The sequence below is a fragment of the Pantherophis guttatus genome, chromosome 17, assembly GCF_059756535.1.
Source record: "Pantherophis guttatus breed Tessera chromosome 17, ASM5975653v1, whole genome shotgun sequence".
NCBI classification, from domain to species: domain Eukaryota; kingdom Metazoa; phylum Chordata; class Lepidosauria; order Squamata; family Colubridae; genus Pantherophis; species Pantherophis guttatus.
This window is the reverse complement of record NC_142079.1, coordinates 16,341,768-16,365,222: the sequence shown is the minus strand read 5'-3', so window position 1 is coordinate 16,365,222 and position 23,455 is coordinate 16,341,768. Positions and strand designations below refer to the sequence as shown.

Sequence of the window (23,455 nt, the reverse complement as noted above, 5' to 3'; positions counted from 1 at the left end):
TTTGGGAAGGTGACCCCGCAGGTTTCACAAATGCCAAAAGGGTACCTAAAGAGTTTGGCTGCCCTGATCTTGGGCTCCAGCTGACCTTCCTTGCGATTTCCCCTTTGCTGAGCCTTCACTGCTGCTGCCATCGCCAAGCACTTACCTGCCAACAATCATGAGCTCCTTCTCCTTGGCGGTGGAGCGTATTTTGGTGTAGATGTCCATGGTGAAGAGGGTGCTGGCACTATTAAAGATGGAAGTGAGGGAGCTCATCAGCGAGGCCAGCATCACAGAGAGCATCAGGCCTCGTAGCCCTGAAAAATAAAGCAAGGGAGGTGTGAATAGGCAACGCTTTGGTGTGAGCAACTCCAGTTGAGCAAAAACTGGCTGACTGTACAGCCACATGGGTCACATGGGCTGTACAGCCATCTGGCCCAGCAACTGAATGCACAGCTGGAACAAGGCTGTGTGATCAAGGTATGCACTCATCATGCCAGAAGACGCACTTCCTTCATGCACTAAACTAAAGTGGCCTTTTAATGCTTAATAAAAAAGCCACTACGCATCACAATTGCTTTAGGATCAATGTGGCATCCACACGGGTCCTCTTTTTACGGCCGACTGTGGGCAGAAGGCAGCCGGAAGGCCTATCATAATGCACTGCCTTTGGGACATACAATCTTGGGCACAGATCTTAGCCAGCATTGCAGCCCAAGGCACAAATGACCCAACTTCCTGGCCTCATCTCACCATCTGGCATGAGCTCCACCACCATTGTTGGATAGGCAATGTTTGTACAGCCAACCTCTGTCCCACAAATCTTCTTGCACACGGAGGGAACAACACAGGCCACTTTGTCTGTGAGAAAAAAGGAAAGCGTGGTCCCCATGAGTGAGCTGAGCAAGTTGACCTCTCTCTGCCCTCCGCCTCCTGGGTGGACCAGCTCTCACCTTGGTAGAGAATGCGGCTGATCATGCCTGGCATCACCATCAGGAACATGGGCAGCAACTTCAAGTAGCCACACATGATGCAGCCAGCCTTGACGTGGGACATGTTTTTTCCCGAGAGGCATCGCTGGACAATGACCTGCCCAAGAAAGGGGCAAATGAACAAGCACTGAGATAGAACAAAGAACATGGAATCATAGGGTTGGGAGGGACCTTGGAGGTCTTCTAGTCCAACCCTCTGCCAACTACATCATTCCATACAAATGGCTGTCCAGACATTGAGACAAGGCCTCCTTCAGAACAGGCCCTGGGAATGACCTCTGCTCTGAGCCATGATTTTTCCACAAGGGCTGGTTCTGGGGGGAAAGGTTATTCTTTACCAGGGTCTTCCAGATTCAGACATCACTTGGATGCAGTGGGCCTTTCCTTACTCTTAGGGCAAGAATGCTTTGCTTCCATGAATTATGGGAAGATCTTTTGGTTCTATAGGCCCACCTCACCAACACTGTGTCATATCCACTGGCTGGTGCAGCTTTTTGTGTAAGATGTTCAGGCTAGATTCACATGACACACTGAGCCACAAACTAGGCAAGTAGAGTTTCAACTTCTGATTGTACCAATTAGTTTACAGTTCAGTGTATCCTGAAAATCAGCTTCATTCCATAAGCCACAGTTCAGTTAACTTACTCAACATCCTGCAATCAACCATAGTTTGGGAGCAGACTCTCTGAATGTCTGGATTATTTGTTTATTTAATGAATTGATTTAAATGCCAGCCAGAGAATAAGAATTGGGACTGGAGATGCCCTCCAAAGACCAGAACCATAATCAGCCTGCCTCTGCCCAGCACAAGGCCACTCTCATCCACTGAAAGGTGGAGCTGGGGCAGTGATCTGGGCCCACGAGTCCAGATCTTAATGTCCTAGTAGTTCCTAAAACCAAAGCGTTGTCTGTTTAGGTCTCTAAGCACAGGGTCAGGATGATCCCACAGAGAAGACCTGTGTGCAGGGAACATCAAAAATATCAAGAGCATCATGACCCCACCTGGTCAGTGCACCAATACCACAAGGCCAGAATGCTCAAGCCAAAGATGAGTCCTGGCCAAGGGAGGTCGCCGTCCACCGGGTCCCGGAAAATGTGGAAGGCATCTGGACGGGGAGTGTAGCACTTTTCAGGGATGGTCACGTCATCGTAGGAGATGTTGGATGGGATTGCTTTCATATACTTCTCCATCAGGCCCTCGTATCCTCCGACTTCTGTAAATGCTGCAGGAGATCATACAATCGGTCACGACAAGGAAGTCTGTAGCAAAGCAGAAGAGTTCTCCTCTCCTGCAAACCCATGTGGTTAGACACACATCAGCTCAGGGGACTGTTGTGAAGGCAGAATTGGACCATTTCCTAGTAGATACATCCTGAAACCTGACCAGTTCTGGCCACAGCTGAGCCTGGGAGTTTGGGAGCTTCAGTTTTGCTTTAAAAAGAACGCCTCCGATCCTTATGCTGCAGGAGAAAACTGGGTTTCTCTAGTCAGCTGAATACTTATGGTTGTGTTCGTGCAACATGCTCACCCTGAGATTAAGTGAACCATTTTCTCAGTTAACACGATGTACGGAGCCAAAGACTGATGCCATGGGCTGGGTTCATACAGCATGTTAACCACCACAATTTTTAAAATCAGTCTGTATTGTTTACTTATTAGATTTACAAGGGGAAATAAACAAGAAAAAATAGACGTCATTTTTACTGCAAAATTAACATTAAAAATCAAGATATTATTTCAACAAAGCAGCGATATGGCTAATGGTCAGGGATGTTGACCTTAAGACTAAATAAGTGCCAGCACATCATAGGTGACTTTAGCTGGAACAAGCCAGAACACACAAAGACACCGGCAATCACCATCGAGACTACATCGCTAAGACAAGCTGAAAAAAGCAGAACAAAATGCCAAATTAAACTTCTCCAGCTGAATCCCAGAAGCAAAGAGGCACTTGAACCTAACTCGGTTGTCAATATGCCCCACCACCCACTGACCACATCCTTCAGAACAAACATGGCTGATGCAAGTCAGCCAGAATTCTCTGCAGCCTTGGAAGTGTGGCTTAAAACCACCAGACGTAAGGCCAACAGCCGCACCACAGACCAGAAGAACACGGAAGCAGAAGCAGCTCGAACTAGAGGGCAGAGCGGTCTCAGAAACCTAAAGGAGGACCAAACCATCCCCATCCCCTCAACAGACGAGGGCTCAGCCACAGTTATCATGGACAGAGCACAGTAAGCCAAAGAACCAAATACAATCCTGGGTTGTATAAACAGAGGCATAGAATCAAGATCACGTGAAGTATTAATGCCGCTTTATAAAACCCTAGTAAGAGTCTTACTTTATAAAACCCTGTAAGACCCCACCTGGAACACTACAATCAGTTTTGGTCACCACACTACAAAAAAAGATGTTGAGCCTTTGAAAAAATTTCAAAGAGCAACTAAGATGATCAAAGGCCTGGAGACTAAAACATATGAAGAATGGCTACAGGATTTGGGTTTGGCTAGTCTAAAACAAAGAAGAATTAGGGGGGACATGATAGCAGTATCCCAGCATTTGAGGCGCTGCTACAAAGAAAAGGGGGTCAACCTATTCTCCAAAGCACCTGAGGGCAGGACAAGAAACAATGGTTGGAAACTAACCAAAGAGAGAAGCAACCTGGAATTAAGGAGAAACTTCCTAATAGTGAGGACAATTAACCAGTGGAACAGAAGTTGCCTTCAGAAATCGTGGGTGCTTCATCACTGGAGGTTTTTAAGAAGAGTCTAGACAATCACTTATCTGAAATGGTAGAGGTGGGTTCTCATACTTGAGCAGGGAGCTGGACTAGAAGACCTCCAAGGTCCCTTCCAGCTCTGTTCGGTTCTGTTCTAACCTATGTCCAGTAAACACGAATCCACATGGATGATCTCGTACCCAGTGCTGCCGAATGATTTCTCATGTATATGTTGAAAATTAAACTAGATTAGAGCCAGCCCACCATACTGAAAGATGCCTAACTTAGACCCTTTGTCAGCCTCAGCTTTGCCTGCTTCAGCTGCCATAAGAAATGGGGGGAGGGACCAGTTAAGGGGGCAAAGGGGGGGAAGATTGCAGGAGGTGTCTTTCCAATGCAGGAGGTGTCTTTCCAAGAAACGAAACTGAATCTCCAAAGGGGCCGGCTGACCAACTGCCCTACATTCCTGACGAATGACGTTGCCAGACGTGATGCCACCTGACCTTTGAGAGACCTTTGGATTGGATGATGGTCAATGGACATGGGGGGGGGAGAAGCTTACTAGATGCTATTTCGCGCGTTTTGCTCACTTCCAGCTTTACCTGGGTTGCGATCATTTCATATTCAGTAAAAGTACTAATCTCTTTTAAAATATTGAGTTTGGGTTTTTCTTTCCTGGATATTGAAGGAAGCACACCTGACATTAAGCTGGAAGTCACATCCAGTCATCCTGGACAAAAACCGCGGGGACTGTAAATCCAAATTATGTCAGATCGAGAGAGTGACGGAGAACAAATGGGGGCAGCGAGTTCAACTGCAGCAGCCCTCCAAGCAGAGAAAGAGAATGCGGAATGGTTGGAACAACTCCGATTAGAGCCGGAGGAAGCCAGATAGTCGAAAGGCGTGGGGAGGCTACCAGACTGGGGGGAGGACCCCCGGGGAGTGACGACTTCCAGACCCCGTAAGAAAGAGGCAGTGTGGATGCAGGAGCAAAAGGAACGTCTCATGATGGAACAAGCCTTGCAGCTTATCCGTGATGTAGAAGAAAGCAGAAAAAACTGTGAGTCTTTTGGGATTCCTGTGGAGAAGGGGGGAGAAGGCCCCAGGGGGGAGCCAGAAGAGACAGCCTGTGGGGGAGAGGAAGAGTTTGAGGAAGAAACATCCCAGGCTTCGGCAGCTCAAGGGAGAGATGCAGCCGGCCAGAGAACCCCAGCCTTGCAGGCCCCCCCTCGCAGACGTAAAAAGCCAAAAATCCTCCCACTACCTGGGAAGTATGATGGAAATCCGAAAACCTTGGGATTTTTCCTGACCCAAGTGTGGAACCACATGCAGGATTGGGGGGAGGACTACATATCAGATGCTGCCAGAGTGAGAAGTGTCACGAACGCCTTAGAGGAGGTAGCCACTGAGTGGATGGTGGTTCTCCACAATAACAACTCCCTCTTGCTGAGAAATTACAACCAGTTCATGGGGGCCCTTCGGAGGCATTTTGAAGACCACTTAGCTGAACAAAAGGCGAGACTCAGGATGAAGAGCATCCAGCAGGGCCGGAGACCGGTGGCAGAGCATATCCAAGAGTTTCATGAACTGGCACCCTATATGACAGGCTGGTCAGAAATGGCTCTTTTGGAGAGTTTCAAAGATGGGTTGAATGAAGAGATATATCGAGACTGTAGAAGTATGGGGGTCCCCGAAGATTTGCAGAGATGGTACATAGTAGCTGAGGATGTGGAGATCGAACTGAGACGGAGTGAACTCCGAGGAGGGCGTATGGGGGACCAGTCATCTTCCTTCCACCGTAAGGGGGCACCAAAGATGGCTGGGGGGAAGGCCGAATTCAAACCCAAGTCAAAGCCCTTCACCTGTTTCAAATGTGGGAAGGAAGGACATCGGGCTGCCGAATGCTTCTCCAAGCCACTGCCAAAAGCTGCCGGGGCCGGGCCGAAGAAAGGCGACAAAATACCCGCCAAGACCCGCAGCACCGCCCTGAAAGGAGAAGTCATTGAGTTCGCTCCCCGACATCAGGGTGAGTTGGGAACTCCGACCCACAATGACGACAGCGAGACGGACTCCAACTCCGACACCGACGATCGGGTGAATCACATGGAAGAACCCTTGCTCATCCCCGTAGAAGTAAGGGTGCCATCCACAGGGGCCCATGCGCAAATGTTAGCCCTATTGGACTCGGGGTGCACCAGGTGCATAATTAGCCCCAAGGTGGTGGAGGAAATGGGACTAAGACTAAAAACCTTAAAAAGACCCATTGCATTCTGTCAATTAGACGGGTCGATTGCAGGAGGGGGCCCAGCTAGTTTTATGACCGAACCCCTTGAATTGCAGTTGGGGAATCATGTAGAGAATCTCAGATTTATTGTGGCCCCTGGTATGGAGAGACCCCTCATTCTAGGACTGCCCTGGCTTCGAAAATGGAACCCACGGTTGAATTGGAAGACGGGGGTCCTGCGCATACGCACAGCAGAACCGAATCCGGGGAAGGAAGGCCCCCCCTTGAGGGACGACATAAAACCAGAAAGAGCGGCAGTAGCCATTGACTATATTGAGGGAGAAGAGAAGATTCCAAAGGAATATTGGGATCTCAAGGAAGTCTTTAGCGAAAAGGCATCGGATGCTCTGCCTCCCCACAGGGCTACCGACTGCACCATTGAAATACTCCCTGGGGTGAAGCTTCCCAAACCAAAAATTTACCCCATGACACCTCGAGAATTGGGGGAATTGCGAAATTTTATTGACAAGAACCTAGAACGGGGATTCATCGAACGAGCCAAACCGAAGGTGGTGGCGCCAGTAATGTTCCGCGAAAAGAAAGATGGATCCTTTCATTTGGTGGTCGATTATAGAAATATCAACGCGATTTGCGTAGAAAATGTCTACCCCCTCCCACTTATGAAGGACATGTTAGCCCATTTAGGGAAGGGTAAAATTTTCACCAAACTTGATTTAAGAGAGGCTTACTACACCTGACACCCTTCCTCAAGGGGGTGCCACACAGTGAAGGGATGGGCATGTTCTCTGGCATCTATAACCAACTTCAAACTCAGGTCAGATATGAGGAGAAATTTCCTACAGGGAGGAGTTATTAACCAGCCTTGAGAAGAGGAGATTGAGGGCCTTCAGACCAAGGGAGTACCACCCCCTGTCTCATTTGCTTTAGCAGATCCTACACAGAGCAGGGGGTTGGGCTACAGGACCACCAAGGTCTTTTCTAACTCTATGATTCTGTCATTCAAGCGCCTCATGTCTAGACAGATCTGGGCTCCATCCGGCCTTCTTGAAAGCAACTCCCAGCTACCCAGCAAAAGTCTTTCAGGGTCTTTTGGAGGTCTCACCTTAATTCCAGCCATGGTGTACCTGGGGGTACAGGGCAAGGCACTTTCAGTGCTGGTTTTGAACTAGGGCTTACCAAAGACGGTCAGGATGATGGATCCCACCAACATGATGCAGGTCTGCAGTGTGTCTGTGTAGATCACGGCGGCAAGTCCTCCTGCCAGGCAGAGCGAGGGAAGCAGAAGGCTGCGATAAGGGGGGGAAGGCGGCCCAGGGCCGAGCCCACCCCCCCAAAAAAATCCTTGGACTTCTCCATTGGGCTACCCCTCATGCAGGGAAATGGGCAAGGGGCAGACAGGGAGGCTTCCCAAGTGCCAAGGGGCCTGAAAGGTTGGGGACTGAGCCTGACATCAGGGCTGGGAGGCTCACCTGCAAATGGGACTCACCTGTGATGGTGTAAAGGGCCGTGATAGTCAGCAGTATGATGATGGCCACATAAATATTCAGTCCCATAGCAATTTGGATAAATATGGCTCCAGAAAATATATCTGCCTGTGGTGCAAAGGAAGAATTGGCCCGTTAAGCCAGAGCACCAGGGAAGCTTGCGAAAACCCCTTGCAGACGGCAGCAGTGCCTCGAGGGGCCTCTCCATCCACCCCACCCGGAAGGGCTGTGCTGCACGAGGATGTGGCAGGGGCTTTTGGGTGGGCCTGGTTACAGGAGTGCCCCAGAGGAGCAGGAGGGGCCCTGGATCAGCCGTCTCCACTGCTACCAGCCTCTGCCTCTTGGAAGCGGAGAAGGTAATGGCCAACAATAACCTTAGAGACCACCTAGTCCAGCCTCTGCTCAAAGAGGAGCCACCAGCGCAGTCTTTCTGGTTTAAGGAGTCAGAATTAAATGGAGAGAGGGAGAGGCAGGGAGAGCAAATCCTCCGGACCCTGGAGACCCTGTTCCTACAATGGACTGTGAGTGTCTCCTCCTCCCTTTTCTATGCAACCAAGTGGGGTGGGCAGCTTGGCACTTGAGCACCCACAAATGGAGGCCCACTAAGAGGCTGGTCTCAGCCCCCGCCCTCCTCCATCCTCCCATCTTACTCATCCAGTTCCAAAGTTACAGGTGTGGAATGAAAGGTGCAGCTTCTTGAAAGTGCTGCTTACAGGAACAGCCCATACTCTCCCATCAGCTGCGCCTCCCTCATGGGCTCATGCAACCTGCTGTGGTAGGGCTGACCTAGACCTCCCAGAAAGGGACAGGGTCTCCCCCTCAGAACTGGCTGTGCTAGTTGGCAAAAATAGATTCTAACAGAGTCTGCACCCTAACAGAGCATGGCACTCTTCCTGCTGCTTTGGCACTGCCTGCCTCACAAGAGACGGAGGGCTTGTCTCTCCCTGCCCCTCCAGGAGGCAGCCTGCAGCCAAGAGGCTCCAGCACTGCTCTCTTCACATTCAGGTGTTCGCCCTTCAAGGCAGAACCATCAGCATCTCTCCCACTCCCATCGCGTCCCCTGCTTCTTAGAGGGGCTGCCCTTCCCATCCCATTATAGTTTAATCAGTAACCCTGATAGAGATCACTTATTGCCAGCTAGTGAGAGAAGGCAGGGGCCTTGGGTTAATGAGCACAATTAACTCCTGCCCGTTGTTTACCAGGGCAAAGGGTAGCATCATAGGGCATCTGCAAAGATCAGTGCCCTGGAGAGAGAGATGGGGGGGTGGAGACCTCCCTTGAACTCACTAGCTCTAGGTCTCTTTCCCCTCCCCCCAGGACTTCTTACAGCCCCCACCTCTGAAAAGAAGGGCTTGTAGGAAGTCATCTGCTTTGGAAACAAATTCTGGCAGCCATTTATTTGGGAGCTGAGGGACAAGAGTTCCTTCTGGACTGTGCCCCTCAGAGGTCCATGGGAAGATGGGGGGGGCTCAGGTATCTGGGACTGGCTATCTCTGTGCAGGAGCCCAGATGTTGCAATCCATCCAGTCCAGTTGTGATGTGGGAATACCCAACCCTCATAATAGGAAGGCAGTTGGCCCATCACATGACTGCCTACCCATTAAAGGGTCCCAAGACCCCCTTTTAACTGTCCCTCCACTCCTGACACTCCCTCAAAAGCCCTAGAGGCACCCCCTGGCCCTTCCCCACCCTCTGAGGGTGGAGGGACATCATGTGCCTGAGCTACAGGGAGCTCCATGAAGGTGGCACCATGAAGTTCTTCTATGAGCCTGGAGAAGATTCAACTGCTAAACTCACCGAGATCTTCGTGAAGATGTACAGGAGCAGAGACAGGACTGACAGGTAGATCTGAATCCGTTTCCCTCCGAAGCGCTTCTTCAGATACTCCGGCATGGTGACCACCTGTGAGAGAGGAAAAGGTGCTGATGTGGGGGGAACGGACATCTGATGGGGAGGATCCCAAGAACTGTAGAAGCATGGATTGAAAAAGGGGGGATGCTAATTTTGGCCCACCGTGCATAAAGAACCTCTAGGTCAGCATTTTTCAACCTTGGGAACTTGAAGATGTGTGAATCAAAACCTTGCGAACTTGTGGACTTCAAATCTCAGAATTCCCCAGCCTGCAATGTTGGAAGTCTACACATCTTAAATTTTCCAAGGTTTAGAAACCGAACTCTACCAATGAGGCTATTTAGTGAGTAACCAGGAAAAGGGTGGTTGGCTCCTTTCTTCCCTCCCCCTTTGGCTGTCCTTTCTCCTTCTTGGGGTTTCCATCTGTGTAGAGTGGAGCATCCCGGCCTTCACTTGGCTTCTTCTCTTGAGAAGGGGGAGGAAGGGCCGCAGGAGCAATTCTGCTGGACGTGTTTAAGCTACAAAAAGAAAAGATTGACCCAACCCTGCATCTGGGGCCCACCTGCTGAGAAACCTTGCCAGCATCTTTGCAGGTAATCATCACCTGGAAGGGCAACAGGGCCAGAGATGCTTCTTCTGTAAAGAAGCCTCTGACCTTCTTGTTAAATCTCTTCCCGGGCCCTACCTGGTCCTGGTCCAGGCAGGGAAGGAGTCAAAAAAGGCAGTACTGTTACTTCATTATTATTCAGTTTTTATAGACATTCCATTGCTGACACCCTGAACGCTGCAGGTCCAGAGCCTCTTTCCCCATGCAAATCAAATAACTCAATGGCTTTATTGTGACTCCAGTGGGCCTAAGTCTGTCCTTATAACCACTTATAACCAAACTGCAGCCAAGCAAAGTTTAGGGTGGTCTCGAAGTAGATCTAAAAGTTTGAACTAGATGTCAGTGGGGTGGACAGAAGTGTGGCCAGGTGGCTGCCTTTAACTAACCTTTTTTTGGCCAACAGAATCTGAAACCTCACTTTATACAAAGTCCAGAACAGCTGGTAGAACTATTTGGGCCCCCTTTTAGATAAGAAGAGCCCAACAATGTTCCAGCTGCTGTTAAGGTCCTTGTGGCCCTTCTCAGAGTTGAATGATGGCCAGGAGCTCAGACATTATTCCTCGAGTCCATCAGTCCAAGATCTTCCCAGAGGTGTGTTGTGCATGGAGTGCAGCATTCTAGCTGGACACAGGCCTGCCCAATAGTAAGACTAGAGGAGAGGTGTCCAGTCTCAGCAACTTTAAGACTCGTAGACTTCAGCTCTCAGAATTCCCAGCCAGCAAAGCTGTATATCTTCACAAAGATGTTGGTGAGTTTAGGAGCTGAATCTTCTCCAGGCTCATGGAAGAATCTCATAATGGGAACTTTCATGGAGCTCCCTGAGGCCCAGGCATATGGTGTCCCTCCACCCTCAGGAGGTGGGGAAGGGCCAGGGGGTGCCTCTAGGGGGCTTGAGGGAGCATCAGGATTGGAGGGGGCAATTCCCTCCTCCTTTTCCAAGGAGTTGAAGTCCAGAAGTCTTAAAGTTGTCAAGATTGGGCACTGGACGAGTGCTTCTCTGGAGAGACATAACATCTGGCCAAGGCTGAATTTCCTGCCATCAGGCCTGGCCCCACAGATGCAGGCAGTGCCGTTCCATGCACCTGGAAAGTTAGTCTAGAACAGAGAAACTGTTCCTGGAACAGAGACACAGCTGTCCAGGAGACTGACTGATTTCGGCAAGCAGAAAGAACAAAGTGAGTTGCAGCAAGCATTTGCTGGTGTCTTGTGTCTATTTACAAGCAGCCCAGTTTTGCAGAGTTTCTGCAATGCTCACTTAACTGTCCCCCCATCCAAGTCAGCCCAGGCAGGGCAGCCGAAAGGTTCACCCACATTCGTCTCCACAGATATTGCCAGAACTTTTCTTTCTCCTTTGAAGGAAAAAACCCTCCCGGCCCCAGATGGTATTTACGTAAAATATTTACTTGAACATAAGGATCCAACGTTACCTGGCAAGGAGCTTAAAGCAGGCTGACTATGGCGCTCCCTTAAGAAGCATCCAATATAATGGATAAATATTATAGGATTTTCAACTACGCTGTATTCCTGAACTCACAGAAGCCAATTAGGGGCATTGACTTGTGATCCTAATCAAGCATCTCATCGATTGAAACATTTTTACCTTAAATATTTTAATATTTTACATTTTCAAAATATTTAATGCATTAAAACAGTGATATATTAAATAGCATTTTAGTGCTAAAGTGTGGTATTAATTAATGAGGCTTATGAGACCAGATAGACCCATGTGGGAAAGCTAAAACCACATGAATGTCTTAGTTCCTGTTTTCCTTCATCTGCTGTCATTTTGTAGAACCCCTTTCTCTCTTTTAATTTGGATTTAATCTAAACTTTCTGTGGTGACCTGATAGATTGTGCTTCCCAGAGTCCCCACTATAAGCCAGCATCCCTTCAGGGAGATACCCCCCACCCCCCGAAGCAGCCAACAGAATTGCTGAATCGTCTACTCACCCCGGCCTTGATGTAGATTGGCACAAACACCCAGCCAAGGATCACCACGATCACCAAGGCCTAAAAGAAGAGGAGGGGGAAGAGGGGTTGGCTCTGTCTCTCCCACAGGGCCAGGCAGGAAGGGGAAGAGCCCCCACCCACCAAAGCGCCCCAGCCCCATCACGTGCAAACAAGTTCCTCTTCCAGGTGGGGCGTCCAAGGGGCTTGAGTGGTCTTTTGCCAATCTGCCCCCCCTCCTCCAGGGCAACCACCCCCCTCCAGCTAGTGGGGGCCAGGGTCCCTCTGGAGAGCCTGGAGACGGGCTCAGAATGAGATTTCCAGTGGAGATTCGCACCCAGGACCGACCGAAGGGGAGAGGACTTACGTTCCACTCAAAGCCTCCAATGGCAATTCCTGCAGCCGCCCCGGTCCCTGCCAGGCCCACAAAGTGGCCGCTGCCGATATTACTTGCAAAGAGAGAGGCCCCGATCTGGAGAGGAGGAAAGGGAGGGAGCTGTGGGTCAGGGGCTCAGAGAAGCCACAGAAGATGGAGAACTTTAGGGGCTCCCATGGTCCAGCTTGGCCAAATGCCTTCCAGCCAACAAAGCTTCAGCCAGAAGTACAGGTAGCCCTCGACTTACAACCGTTCGTTTAGTGACCAAAGTTACAAGGGTGGCAAAAAAATTGACTTATGACCATTTTTCACTCTTACAACCATGGCAGCATCCCCATGGTCATGTGATCGGACACTTGATAACTGACTCACATTTATGACGGTTGCAGGGTCCTGGGGCCACCTTTTATGACCTTCTGAGAAGGAAAGTCAAGGGTGAAGCCACTTAACAGCCACGTGGTTCCCTTAACAACTGTGGCAAGAAAAGTTGTAAAATGGGGCAAAACTGACAGCTGTCATGTTAAACAACAGAAATGTTGGGCTCAACTCAATTGTGGTCGTAACTCGAGGACTATTTGTAAGCCTCGCAGAGTTGCCAGGAAAGGCTGGGCAGGAATGTCCCATCATCCAGCTAAGTGGCTCAAAATATGGGCTACTCCTATTAAGCATGAGCCGGCCTCTGGGCTGCAGCTGCCAAAAAAGCCAACACAGTTCTAGGTTACATCAACAGAAGGATAGAATCAAGATCATGTGGAGGGTTAATGCCACTTTACGATGCCTTGGTAAGGCCACACTTGGAATCCTGCATCCAGTTTTGGTCAGCATGACATAAAAAAAAGCCGCTGAGACTCTGGAAAGAGTGCAGAAAAGAGCAACCAAGATGATTAGGGACTGGAGGCTAAAAAGTATATGAAGAACAGTTGCTGGAATTGGGTAGGTCTAGTCTAACCAAGAGAAGGACTGGGGGACATGACAACTGTCTTCCAGGACTGTCCCAGAGAAGAGCGGATTGACATATCTGTGCAACACAGCAGCAGGTGTGGCTGAGCTGCCTGCAAGAGGCTCTTCTTGACTTCCTTTGCTCGGAGGCCTCTGGTGTGGCCACAGAACAAATGCCAGCCTTACAGAAGCTTCTGGGCTAAGAAGGAGCTGGAAGTAGCTGAGCTGCGTCTTTGCTGTCCGCCTCCAGGCCAGGAGATGGAGGGACACATCCCTCAAGGCTGCCCTGGTGACTGCAAACCAACTTAGCCTGGCAAAAGCAGCAGAGAACCTGCAATGCGGCCAACATTGGCTAGCCCAAAGGCCTGGCCTGGTTTATGTTGGCTGCCTGTGCAGACTGAATGGTCTTCTGAAAGAGCACAGGAGCCATATTATAAGGAGCCACGTAGGACTTGACAGGTGCTAAACCAAGCATCGTGGGAGTCAGGGGTCCAGTCGGCCTGCAGCCCAAGCAAAATGCCCATGGATAGCAGTGCCCAAGAGAGGAGGGAGGGTTTTCATCACAGACCAAATGGCCAGTAGGAGTGGACAGATCCCACTCCTCACCCAGCAACGAGGGGACAGTTGGGAGCATCCAGAGGAAGAGCTGCATCGGAAGGAGAGGAAAAAGTGAACACGTCATCTGGGAACATCTGAGGACCACTAATGAGGGCACCTTCAGGAGAACATGGTGGAAAACATGGCTACTGGGCTCCTCTGAAGCTTCCCGGCTGCAGGGCAGAAGCCTCTCTTGCCACAAAGCCAAAGGAAGCTCCCACCCTGGAGAATATCCGTTCCCCATCCCCCCACCCCCAGTGCAAAGCAAAGATGCCACCTTTCCAGAGAGGGAGACCGGTGGGAAGAAAGGACTCCCTTGGTGAAACTCACCGGCCACCACACCATGCTCCGGCCGGCCAAGAAGAATCCTCCGACGGTTCCACGGTTGGTCGAGTACATGGCCTGAAGGCAAGGAAAGTAGAGAAATCGGTCACAGGGCAATTCAACTATGGGGGGGAGGGGAGATAGTTTGTTTCCACCGCAGCACCCTCCCAGTTGGAGCCCATCTCCACCAGCCACGCCGGGTTAGTAGTAATAATAATAATAATAATAATAATAATAATAATAATAATAATAATAATAATAATAATTTTATTTCTATACCGCCGTTCTCCCAAAGGACTCAGGGCGGTGTACAGCCTATTTAAAAACACAAGACAAAACAACAAATAAAAATTTAAAATGATTAAATAAATTTGGCTCAATTTAAAACCCCAGAAATTTAAAATACCCCAATTTAAAATTATTATGTTGATAGCCCGGCCTGGCGGAACAACAGGGTCTTCAGTGCGCAGCGAAACACCCGGAGGTCGGAGATCTTACGTGTTTCTGGGGGCAGTTCATTCCACAGGGCTGGGGCTCCCACAGAGAAGGCCCTCCCCCTGGGTGTCGCCAGCCGACATAACTTGGTCGATGGCACCCTGAGGAGACCCTCTCTGTGGGAGCGGACTGTCTGGTGGGAAGCTATTGGTGGCAGAAGACGGTCTCGAAGGTACCCAGGTCCTATGCCATGGAGCGCTTTAAAGGTGGTAACCAACACTTTGAATCGCACCCGGAAGACCACTGGGAGCCAGTGCAGCTCACGCAGGAGGGGTGTCACGTGGGCACAACGAGTAGCCTTGGGCAGCTTCTGGGTAGGGAGTGCCAGGGAATCCCACAGGTGTAGGCGAGGTCCACAGAATGAAGGAGTGAAGCTGAGCTTCTCTCGCTCCCTCCCTCTATCTCTCTCTTACACACACACACACACACACACACACACAGATTTTGGGTGAGGAAGAAGACAACACAAAATCAGTCTGGGGAGCAGTTTGTGCTGAGCCAGGAGTGGTGAGGCTCATCCCACCTTGGGCACAAAGCCGGCTGGCCAGTCCCTCTCTCAGCCCAGGAAGAAGGAGACAGAGCCAACCCCATCCAGAGTCTTGCCAAGAAGAGACTCAGCCAGGACTGACTTCAAGGTGCACATACACACACGCATGCACGCGGACACAGGTCTAATAACTTCTGTGGCCTTTGACATCTGGAGGAGGAAAAGAATCATAAAAATAATTTATCATGGCGTCTCCTATAGATAAAACAAAAGAAAGATTCCAGTTGCTTCCAAAAGGAAAGTCGCTTAGTTTGATGTTCTCCAGAACATTTGGTGTTCTCCAGCTGAGTTTTTAGCTTGCAGACGTTTCCTTACCCAACTAGGCAATATCATCAGTGCAAGTGAGGTTTGCTCCCTGTTTATAGAGAGTAATTTGTCCTGTCAGAATTGGTGTGTGGGGGTGGATTTCCCTTTGGGTACTTCCTTGATTAGGATATTGTTGTATGCCTGATTGTTTGGTGTTCATACCTGCTTATGGGGTGTTGGCTGCATTGATCCTTTTTATCATATGATTCATGTCTGAATGTCTTTTCTTCCTATATGTAAACATTTTTAAATAAAGGTATATAATAAAGGTATATAATATCACTTAAAGGGCATTAGAGAGTGTATTTATTGTTATTTCCTGGCAGTCTCTGTGGCTATTAGAGCTGAGGTGGAGGCGGTTTCTCCTGCCTGTTTTGCATTGGGCTGAGGCTAGCTCTGCCTTTCTTCCTGCATCTTCCAGCCATCCAAACAGGCTACTCAGCTTCATTCCCGTTTCTCTTTCTAATGATCTCACGAGAGGTTTTGCATCGATAAGGAAAGGGACAGTAGATCATCTGATTTCAAAGCATTTCCGTGCTCCATGCCCTTCCTGGATGTCATCCAAATTCTTCAGGTGATAGACCGGGAGGGAGAGGGGGCCTTTTTAAGGGGCTGCCTTTGGGTCCTTGTGGCTTCCACCGGAAGAGACCTTGGTGTAAGCAGTAAGGCAAAAATTGTCTTTTTGTTCCTTGCCTTTTGCGTGATCCCTCAGATGATTGCCATCCATCCATTGTGTTAATTGCGCAGAGAGACGGAGGGCAACTGTGGCTATTACAAATGGGCAGTGACAGTTCCACCGGGCAAGGCGGCGTCCAGGGCTCGTTGCAAAAGAGCAGAAGAGCCACAATTTATCATCAGACCGGGGCCAATTTTATTGTCTTTGCTGCAACTGACCAAAACGGCTGCCTGATGGAATTTCCTCAGCAGAGATTTATGCCAACAGGTGGCTGGGCCACCTATCTCAGGTAACTGAAGACTCCAAAGTCACCTGCTGGCCCCTGACGATGAGCAGCTGCCTGGCCCGCCTGGAGCAGGGCTCCTGCCCTGAAACTCTCAGGTGCTGCCACCCTCTTGAAAGCACCCGGCCTGCGAGCAGGAGGGGCCGTTGTCGCATTCATTCCCAGACTCTGTTTTCAAGATCGGGCCTTTTTAACCAAAGTGCTCTTTCACAAAGATTTCCCAAGCGTTTTAAACTCCGTAGGCTGCTCTTAAGGGATTGATTAAAAGTTAATGCCAAAGCAGCTGTTGCCCCACCTCAGAGCATTATACTGTATGCAGAAAGAGCTTCCTTGATTAAACTCTCCTGCGCATATTTCAACAATGAGTCATTAGGCAGACACTTCCTGGCCATTGATTGACACAAATTGCAGAAAACAGCCGGGAGGGGAGGGGCAGCTGGAGCAGGGATGTCCGCCCCACTTTCTGAAGACCTGCATTGATCTTCACCAAGGGCCAAGTTTTGAATCTCCCCTCCACCCCAAAAAAGTCAGATTTTTTACCACCTGAAAAGAGACAGGAGTGACCCCCCAAAATGGTTTTACTCTGCGGCCCACTTGCCAAAGAGGGTTCCATTCAGATGGGGGTTCGTCTTGAGTGCATCTCCAGTGTGGAAGCGCAGCTCAGGCTGGGGTTGCTCAGCCTTGGCCACTTTCTGATGGGTGGACATCAGCAGTCCAAATTCTCCAGCCACGCGTGAAGTCTGCCCATCTGAAAGTGGTCGTGGCTGAGAATCCCTGGCTTAGACCAAGATTTAGCTGCTCCAGCCAATACTGAGAGTCCCCTGCAAGAACAGCTGGTGGACAGAGAAAGAACAAAGAGATACCCCACCTGCACCCCCAACTTGGCACCTCCTCAAGATGCCCCAGGTGCTCCTCCGTGAGTCCAGCCCTCGGATACCCAGCTCAGCAGGGGCAGGGAAGATGCCTCTGAGCCCAGCCCAGCACCATGCTTGTCCTGGCACCCTCCTTTCCTCTGGGCCCTTTGCCCTCTGTTCCAGGGATGAGCCACCCTGGCTGGCTGACCCCACGTGGAAGGGAACAGAAGGCCACGCTTGGAATCCTGCATTCAGTTTTGGTCACCACAATGTAAACAAAAAAATTGAGACTAGAAAGTGCAGAGAAGAGCAACAAAGATGATTAGGGAACTGGAGGCTAAAACATATGAAGAACGGTTGCTGGAATTGGGTATGTCTAGCTTAATGAAAAGAAGGACTAGGGGTCATGATAGCAGTGTTCAAATATCTAAGTATTTATCATGAAGAGGGAGTTAAGCTATTCTCCAAAGCATCTGAAGACTAATCAAGAAGAGAAGCAACCTAGAACTAAGGAGAAATTTCCTGACAGTTAGAACAATTAATCAGTGGAACAACTTGCCTCCAGAAGTTGTAATTGCTCCAACACTGGAAGTTTTAAAGAAGATGTTGGATAACCATTTGTCTGAAGTGGTGTAGAAGACCTCCAAGGTCCCTCCCAATTTTCTGGCGCTCCCTGCTCCCCTGGCCAGGCAGCTGTCTTCCATGTGGCCAAAGAAGAAAGGCTGGGATGGCCACTGAGGCAGAGGGCGGCTGTTGGAGATGTTCCTGTTCAAACTGATTAAAGGCCAGTTGGAGCATGAAATGTTTGGGGCCCAAGGAGAGCCCTTTCCCACATCAGGCCTTCAGCCTGCCCAGGAGGCCTTGCTTGCTCACTTGCCTCACTTTTGGAGGGTGCCAAGGAACAGTTGGCCAGGATGAGCAGTTCCATCCCCTTGGCAAACTCTTGGGCACATGATGCCCAGGCCTTTTCTTCAGACGGGGCTGGAAAGTTCTCCTTTTTTGCAACTTGAGTGGTGAGGCAAGGGATCAATTTCATTGCTTTTATTAGTTTTCACTGATTTTCAAATGCAGGTTTAGCCTCTGCTGACCCAGATAAAAGGCAGGTTTGCAGCAGGGCTGGGTTTCAAAACCCGTCGCTACTGGTTCGCTTGTGGGTGCGTGTGTGTGACGCTTCTGCGCATGCACAGAAACATCCGGGCGGGTGGGCGGAGCCTCCCGCCACTACCGGTTCACCCGATCTGGGGTGAACCGGTAGCAACCCACCATTGGTCTGTAGTTTTTGGGAGGTGGCAGGGGTCTGCACCCAGAAAACTCAGTGACACCCAACACTGGGCAGGGGGAGGTTTAGCTTTCTGGTTCAGATCCAGGGAGTTCCTGGTTTGTGTGAAGGGAGCAAGGCTGCACCCAGCCCTCGTGGTGTCTAAGAGAAGCACAAAGCTCTTCAGTCTTTGTAGGACCTAAGAAGAAGAAAGGAACCGAGTCCTCTCTGGGCTTGACACTTTCAGAAGTGCAAAGACCATCAGTATAAGAGGCTGCTCAGCACCCCTGCCGAGTCCATGGGCTTTTCTGACCAGAACAAGCTGCCTGTCTTGAGAAGTTGGTCTGGTGCTTAGGAAAGGCTTTGATCCCTTCCCTAAGTGGCCGCTGTGGTTGCTTTCCTGCCAGCAAGAGGATCAACTGGCTGAGAGATCTGCTCTCCATATGGCAAAATAACTCGATTTTCCTCCTTGCCTCCCTCAAGACCTCCTTTGCTGCTCCAGCCATCCAAGCAAGGGCCAAGCTGCCCTTTGGCCTCTCCGTGGCCTTCTCTGTGGTGGGAAGCAACAGACTCAGCGAGGGCCAGAAGGCTCCCCCAGCGTGAGACTTTGCTGTGCTGCCCAAGGCTGGCCGTAGGTCCTGGCAACCTGCCTCTGGGGGGCGATTGAGAGTTGCCCACCACCACCTTGTCTGGTCTCTACTTGAGCCTGGCACTCCTTGGCATTCCCCCCTTCGTCCTGGGAAAGGCCTCCCCCCTGCAGTCCCCTCCAGGCTTTGAACTGAGCCCCTGCCTGGCATGTGTTTCTGGGTCAGGATGTTTGCCCAGGGAGGCTGGGGGTTGTGGCCATGGGGGGAATTGATTGATGCTTCCTTGTTCTTTCCCTCTGAGTTGGCAGCGGATTCTCTTCTGGGCTCCATTCATTGGGGCAATTTCACCGTGTGAGGAGGCACAGGAGACATTGCCCACATGAGCATCTCCCCACCTTGGCAACTTTAAGATCTGAAGACTTCAACTTCCAGGATTCCCCAGCCAGCTTCTCCTTGGAGTTTGGCAAAGGGCTTTGTGGCTGAGATTTGCCTTGGAACAGGATGGAACAGAATTGAATTCTCAGCCTGCTTTAAACCAAGAACCCCCATTGGGAACCTGAACAGACAACGGAGAGTTCCTCTAGGCATGTGCAGAATGTCGGTGCCCCTTTGCTGAAGAGTTGAAAGCCCCCTTGTCTTCCCTTCCTGCAATTCTTCATTGCTGAAGAATTGCTCAATGCTAAAGGGGGCTGCAGCAACCCAGACTCTAGCTGCCTTGGTCCATTTTCTGGGACAATGTGTGGTTCCTTGGGCCTCCTGTCCACTCTTAAGCAGATGGCCCAGATGACGCACACTGCTTGCAAAGGGAGCTTCTTGTCAACCCTTTTAGGTAGTCCAACCAAGAATGCAAACACCACCTACTGTAAACTTACAGTAACAGAAATTGGAAAGTCTGAAAGTGCTTTGCCTTTTTGCCTATATGTAGACCTTGCCTAATGACCACTCATTCAGCGCCTGTCCAAACTTACAATGATGCTGAATGAGTAGTGCTTACACCTGGTCTTCTTACAACAGTTGCAGCATCTCCACGCTCATGTGATGGCCATTTGTGATTTTCCCATACAGCTTCCCACAAGCGAAACCAACGATGAAGCCTGGAAGCCACAGGAGGTTGTCCATAGCAAAGGAGTTCAAATCCCATGCTTGACAATTGCATGGATTCTCAACCAGAAGTGCCGTCACTAAGTGATGTGGCCATGTGATGTCACATCTTATGACCACATTGCTTAGGGATGGATGCACCTTGTGAGACATGCTCTCCAATTCCATTTCTGGTCTCTACTCAGATTCTGTTGGTTGCCTGCAGCTCCTCCTCCTGCCTGCCAAGGTTGTTCTTGCAGCCTACCACATTCCTTCTCAGATGGAAAGGTGCCTGATGGCCTTTGGAACGTCCCGCCCAGGTGGGAATTTTCTGTCCAAAGGAGGAAGCAGCAGTGGGAAAAGATGGGAGCTACCCCCCCCCACACACACACACACACCTCCAGGGCAGCCATTTCTATGGCAGCCTCCTCTCTTCCATGACCTCAACACCCACCCTTGCCAGTTCACTTCAGCTGCCCAGCAACATCTACCCCACTCCCTCCCTCTGGTCCTTCCATTGCTGCTGCATTTCCCCATCTCCTGCTCAGCAACCCTGGGATGCCAGGTCCTTGGTCCTTGATCCTTCCCAGATCTCCCTGGGTTTACAGATTACAGATCAAGAGAGTTGGAAGGGACTTTGTAAGTCATCTAGTCCAACCCTCTACCCAAGCAGGAGACCCTACACCATTTCTGACAAATGGCAGTCCAATCCCTTCTTGAAAGCTTCCAGTGATGAAACTCCCACTACTTCAGAAGGCAAGCTGTTCCATTGGTTGATTGTTCTTACTATCAGAAAATTCCTCCTTATTTCTAGGTTGAATTTCTCCATGATCAGTTTCCATCCATTATTCCTTGTCTGGCCTTCAGGTACTTTGGAAAATAGGCTGACCCCCTCCTATCTGGGGCAGCCCCTCAAATATTGGAAGATGCTATTCTATCTCTCCTGGTCCTTCTCTTCACTAGACTAGCCCTGCCCAGTTCCAGCAACTGTTCTACCTGGCCCTCCTGGATTTGGTTCCTGGACCCAGATCTTCCAGAAAAGCTACTTCCACTTTCTTATCTGGACTCCACCAACAATGGCAAAGAAAGCTGGCACTTACCCACAAGCCAACTGCTAGGACAACGAGGAAGTAGATGACAATGACCGAGATGTCAGCTGCGTTTGCAATTGCAATGTGAGGGGAGCTCGACTCCTGTTGGGCCAGGACAGTGGTAGCCGCCGGGGTGGCCATCCTGCCAGTTTCGGGGCCTCCAGATCTGGGCTGATCAGCTTCTTCTTAAACCTCCTGGCTGAGTTGTCCAGTTAATGATAAATTTTCTCCTTCCCTTCTGAATAATATGTAACTTGAGATCCCGTTCCTTATCCAGGGATGATCCTTAAGTCCCAACAGGTGCTCTGGCAGAGGCAGCTTCTCTCTGGAGATGCCGCAGAGGGAAGCCCAACTGCACATGCCCTGCAGCAGTAGCTGTGGCAGGTTTTTGTAGTCCTGCAGCAGGTGACTTGGCAGGAGACGCTGGAGGAGGAGTGGCTGGGCTGCTGCTCAGTGAGAGGAGCTCTTTGCTCTGGAGCCTGCCCAGCCAGTTCAGTTCCGAACACGCAAGAACTCCAGATCATTCAGCATCCTGACACATGGGGCTGGGAACTCCCCAAGAAAGTAGGTCTGGCATTCTTACCAGGGTGGCTCATCTATTTGCCAACCTGGAGACCAGAAGATGCACAGAACCCTTCAGGAGCAGGACTTCAAGCCTCAAGATTTTGCTCTTTCTGAGGCCATAATAGGAAATGAACCAAGGCTGGGGTCTCACAAAGGGCACAGTTTTGCCCTGGACTGGTTGATAAATGAACGCCAGAAAGTGGGAATATAGCAAAAGGGCTACCCAATGATATGGTCAAAACTGGTTTGAATGGAGGATGAACTTCTCACAACTCAAAGCTTGTGCCCCAGAAGCCTTTCTGACATTTGCAAGGGATTCTGGGACACACATGCCTGAAAAGAGGGCAACTCTGGGTTGTACAAGGGGGAAGATGGGTTGCTAGGAGGACCAATGTGTGCAGATTTTGTTTTTAGGTGGACAGCTCCCTCTAATTCATGAATGTCCAACCTTGGCAACTCCCAGAATTCCCCAGCTAGGTATGAAGTCCACTAGTCCTAAAGTTGCCAAGATAGGACACCTCTGCTCTAAATGATTCCAACAGAACATTAACAATAATTTCCTAACAAAGACCAGCAGAGAAGACAGCCGTCCCATGTTTAGAGGTTCACATTGGATGCTGATGTTTTTGTGGGAGAAATCCAAGCTCACAGGAGTGATTTTCTGATCCAGGGCATTAAAAACTATGCTCTGGCACCACATTCAATTTGTGCAAATGGTGCGCAGTCAAAGCCCCTAATGTCCCTGAGTGGATCTGCCATCCATCTCGCTTAAGTCAGCAAAGAAGCAGAATTGGAAACAGAATGACAGAATCCCTCACTACCAAAGAAGGTCGCTGAACAGATCTGAAAGTGTTCACACCAGCAGGTTCCGTGTCTCTCAATTCCTCTTGTTTTGAAGCAACTTTTTCCCTGTTGCGAGCAACGCATAAACGGGAGTTAGCAGCATTCTTGCCAGTTTGCTTACCTTGGCAAGGGTACACTTAATCTCGTGGTTAAACAAGAAGTACCTGGGCAAACAATAATGATTAAACTACAGCTAGCAAAGGAGAAAAATGCATCCTCTGGCCCTGCAATCCTAAACTGAACCCAAGAGAAAACCAACATGAGGCAGGCCTGCCAACTGGGGGAAGATGCCCATTTTAAGATTCTTTCATTTCATATCAGGACCCAGAGAGAATAACAGAGCTGGAAGGGGGCTTGGAGGTCTTCTAGTCCAACCGGGTGCTCAAGCAAGAGACCCTATGTACCATTTCAGACAAATCTCTTCTTAAAAACCTCCAGTGATAGAGGACCCACCACTTCTGGAAGGAAGCATTTTGCCAGTATCTGGACTGAAAGTACCATAAGGAAGTTCAACTTTTTGGGCTCATAAATTTTGTCTTCTCTCAACAAAGCCCCTTTGGGTTTAGAAGCTGCAAAGCATCAAGAAAGTCTCTTCCCCCCCCTCTCTCACTCACACACACACAACGAATGTCTTTGGCTGCTTCATACAATTGTTAAAGATCAATGAACCTTTGCCAGAAAGCAAGTTATTAACCTTAATTGGGACAAGGGCTGACAACTTTTCAACTGTTTACTGGAGCCTAACTTTGAAAAAGCTGGAACTCGACCTTCTAAAAACAAATCTCTGCAGGTAACTTTTCTGTACAAAACC

At 49.9% G+C, this 23,455-nt stretch overlaps 2 protein-coding genes across 3 annotated transcripts in view; one reads left to right on the top strand and one right to left on the bottom strand.

Annotated features, from left to right (window-relative positions):
* The window catches only part of SLC5A1 (solute carrier family 5 member 1), a 42,136-nt gene extending 20,664 nt beyond the window's left edge, over positions 1 to 21,472 (bottom strand). For both annotated transcript variants that reach the window (XM_034438518.2, XM_087880625.1), the window contains exons 1-11: positions 21,247 to 21,472; positions 14,067 to 14,138; positions 12,192 to 12,296; positions 11,828 to 11,887; positions 9,217 to 9,321; positions 7,422 to 7,527; positions 7,112 to 7,192; positions 1,974 to 2,194; positions 933 to 1,068; positions 733 to 840; positions 146 to 296 (exon numbers count right to left, since the gene is read on the bottom strand). In XM_034438518.2, the coding sequence (XP_034294409.1) occupies positions 146 to 296; positions 733 to 840; positions 933 to 1,068; positions 1,974 to 2,194; positions 7,112 to 7,192; positions 7,422 to 7,527; positions 9,217 to 9,321; positions 11,828 to 11,887; positions 12,192 to 12,296; positions 14,067 to 14,138; positions 21,247 to 21,378 (1,277 nt within the window). In that variant the 5' untranslated portion in view covers positions 21,379 to 21,472. The remainder of the gene's footprint in view (positions 1 to 145; positions 297 to 732; positions 841 to 932; positions 1,069 to 1,973; positions 2,195 to 7,111; positions 7,193 to 7,421; positions 7,528 to 9,216; positions 9,322 to 11,827; positions 11,888 to 12,191; positions 12,297 to 14,066; positions 14,139 to 21,246) is intronic.
* LOC148111684 (uncharacterized) lies at positions 2,985 to 7,104 on the top strand. Its single transcript, XM_087880320.1, has 4 exons — positions 2,985 to 3,205; positions 4,399 to 4,544; positions 4,868 to 5,823; positions 6,940 to 7,104. The coding sequence occupies exons 1-4, from the start codon at positions 2,985 to 2,987 to the stop codon at positions 7,102 to 7,104; spliced, it is 1,488 nt and encodes a 495-aa protein (XP_087736446.1).
* Positions 21,473 to 23,455: the final 1,983 nt, after the last annotated feature.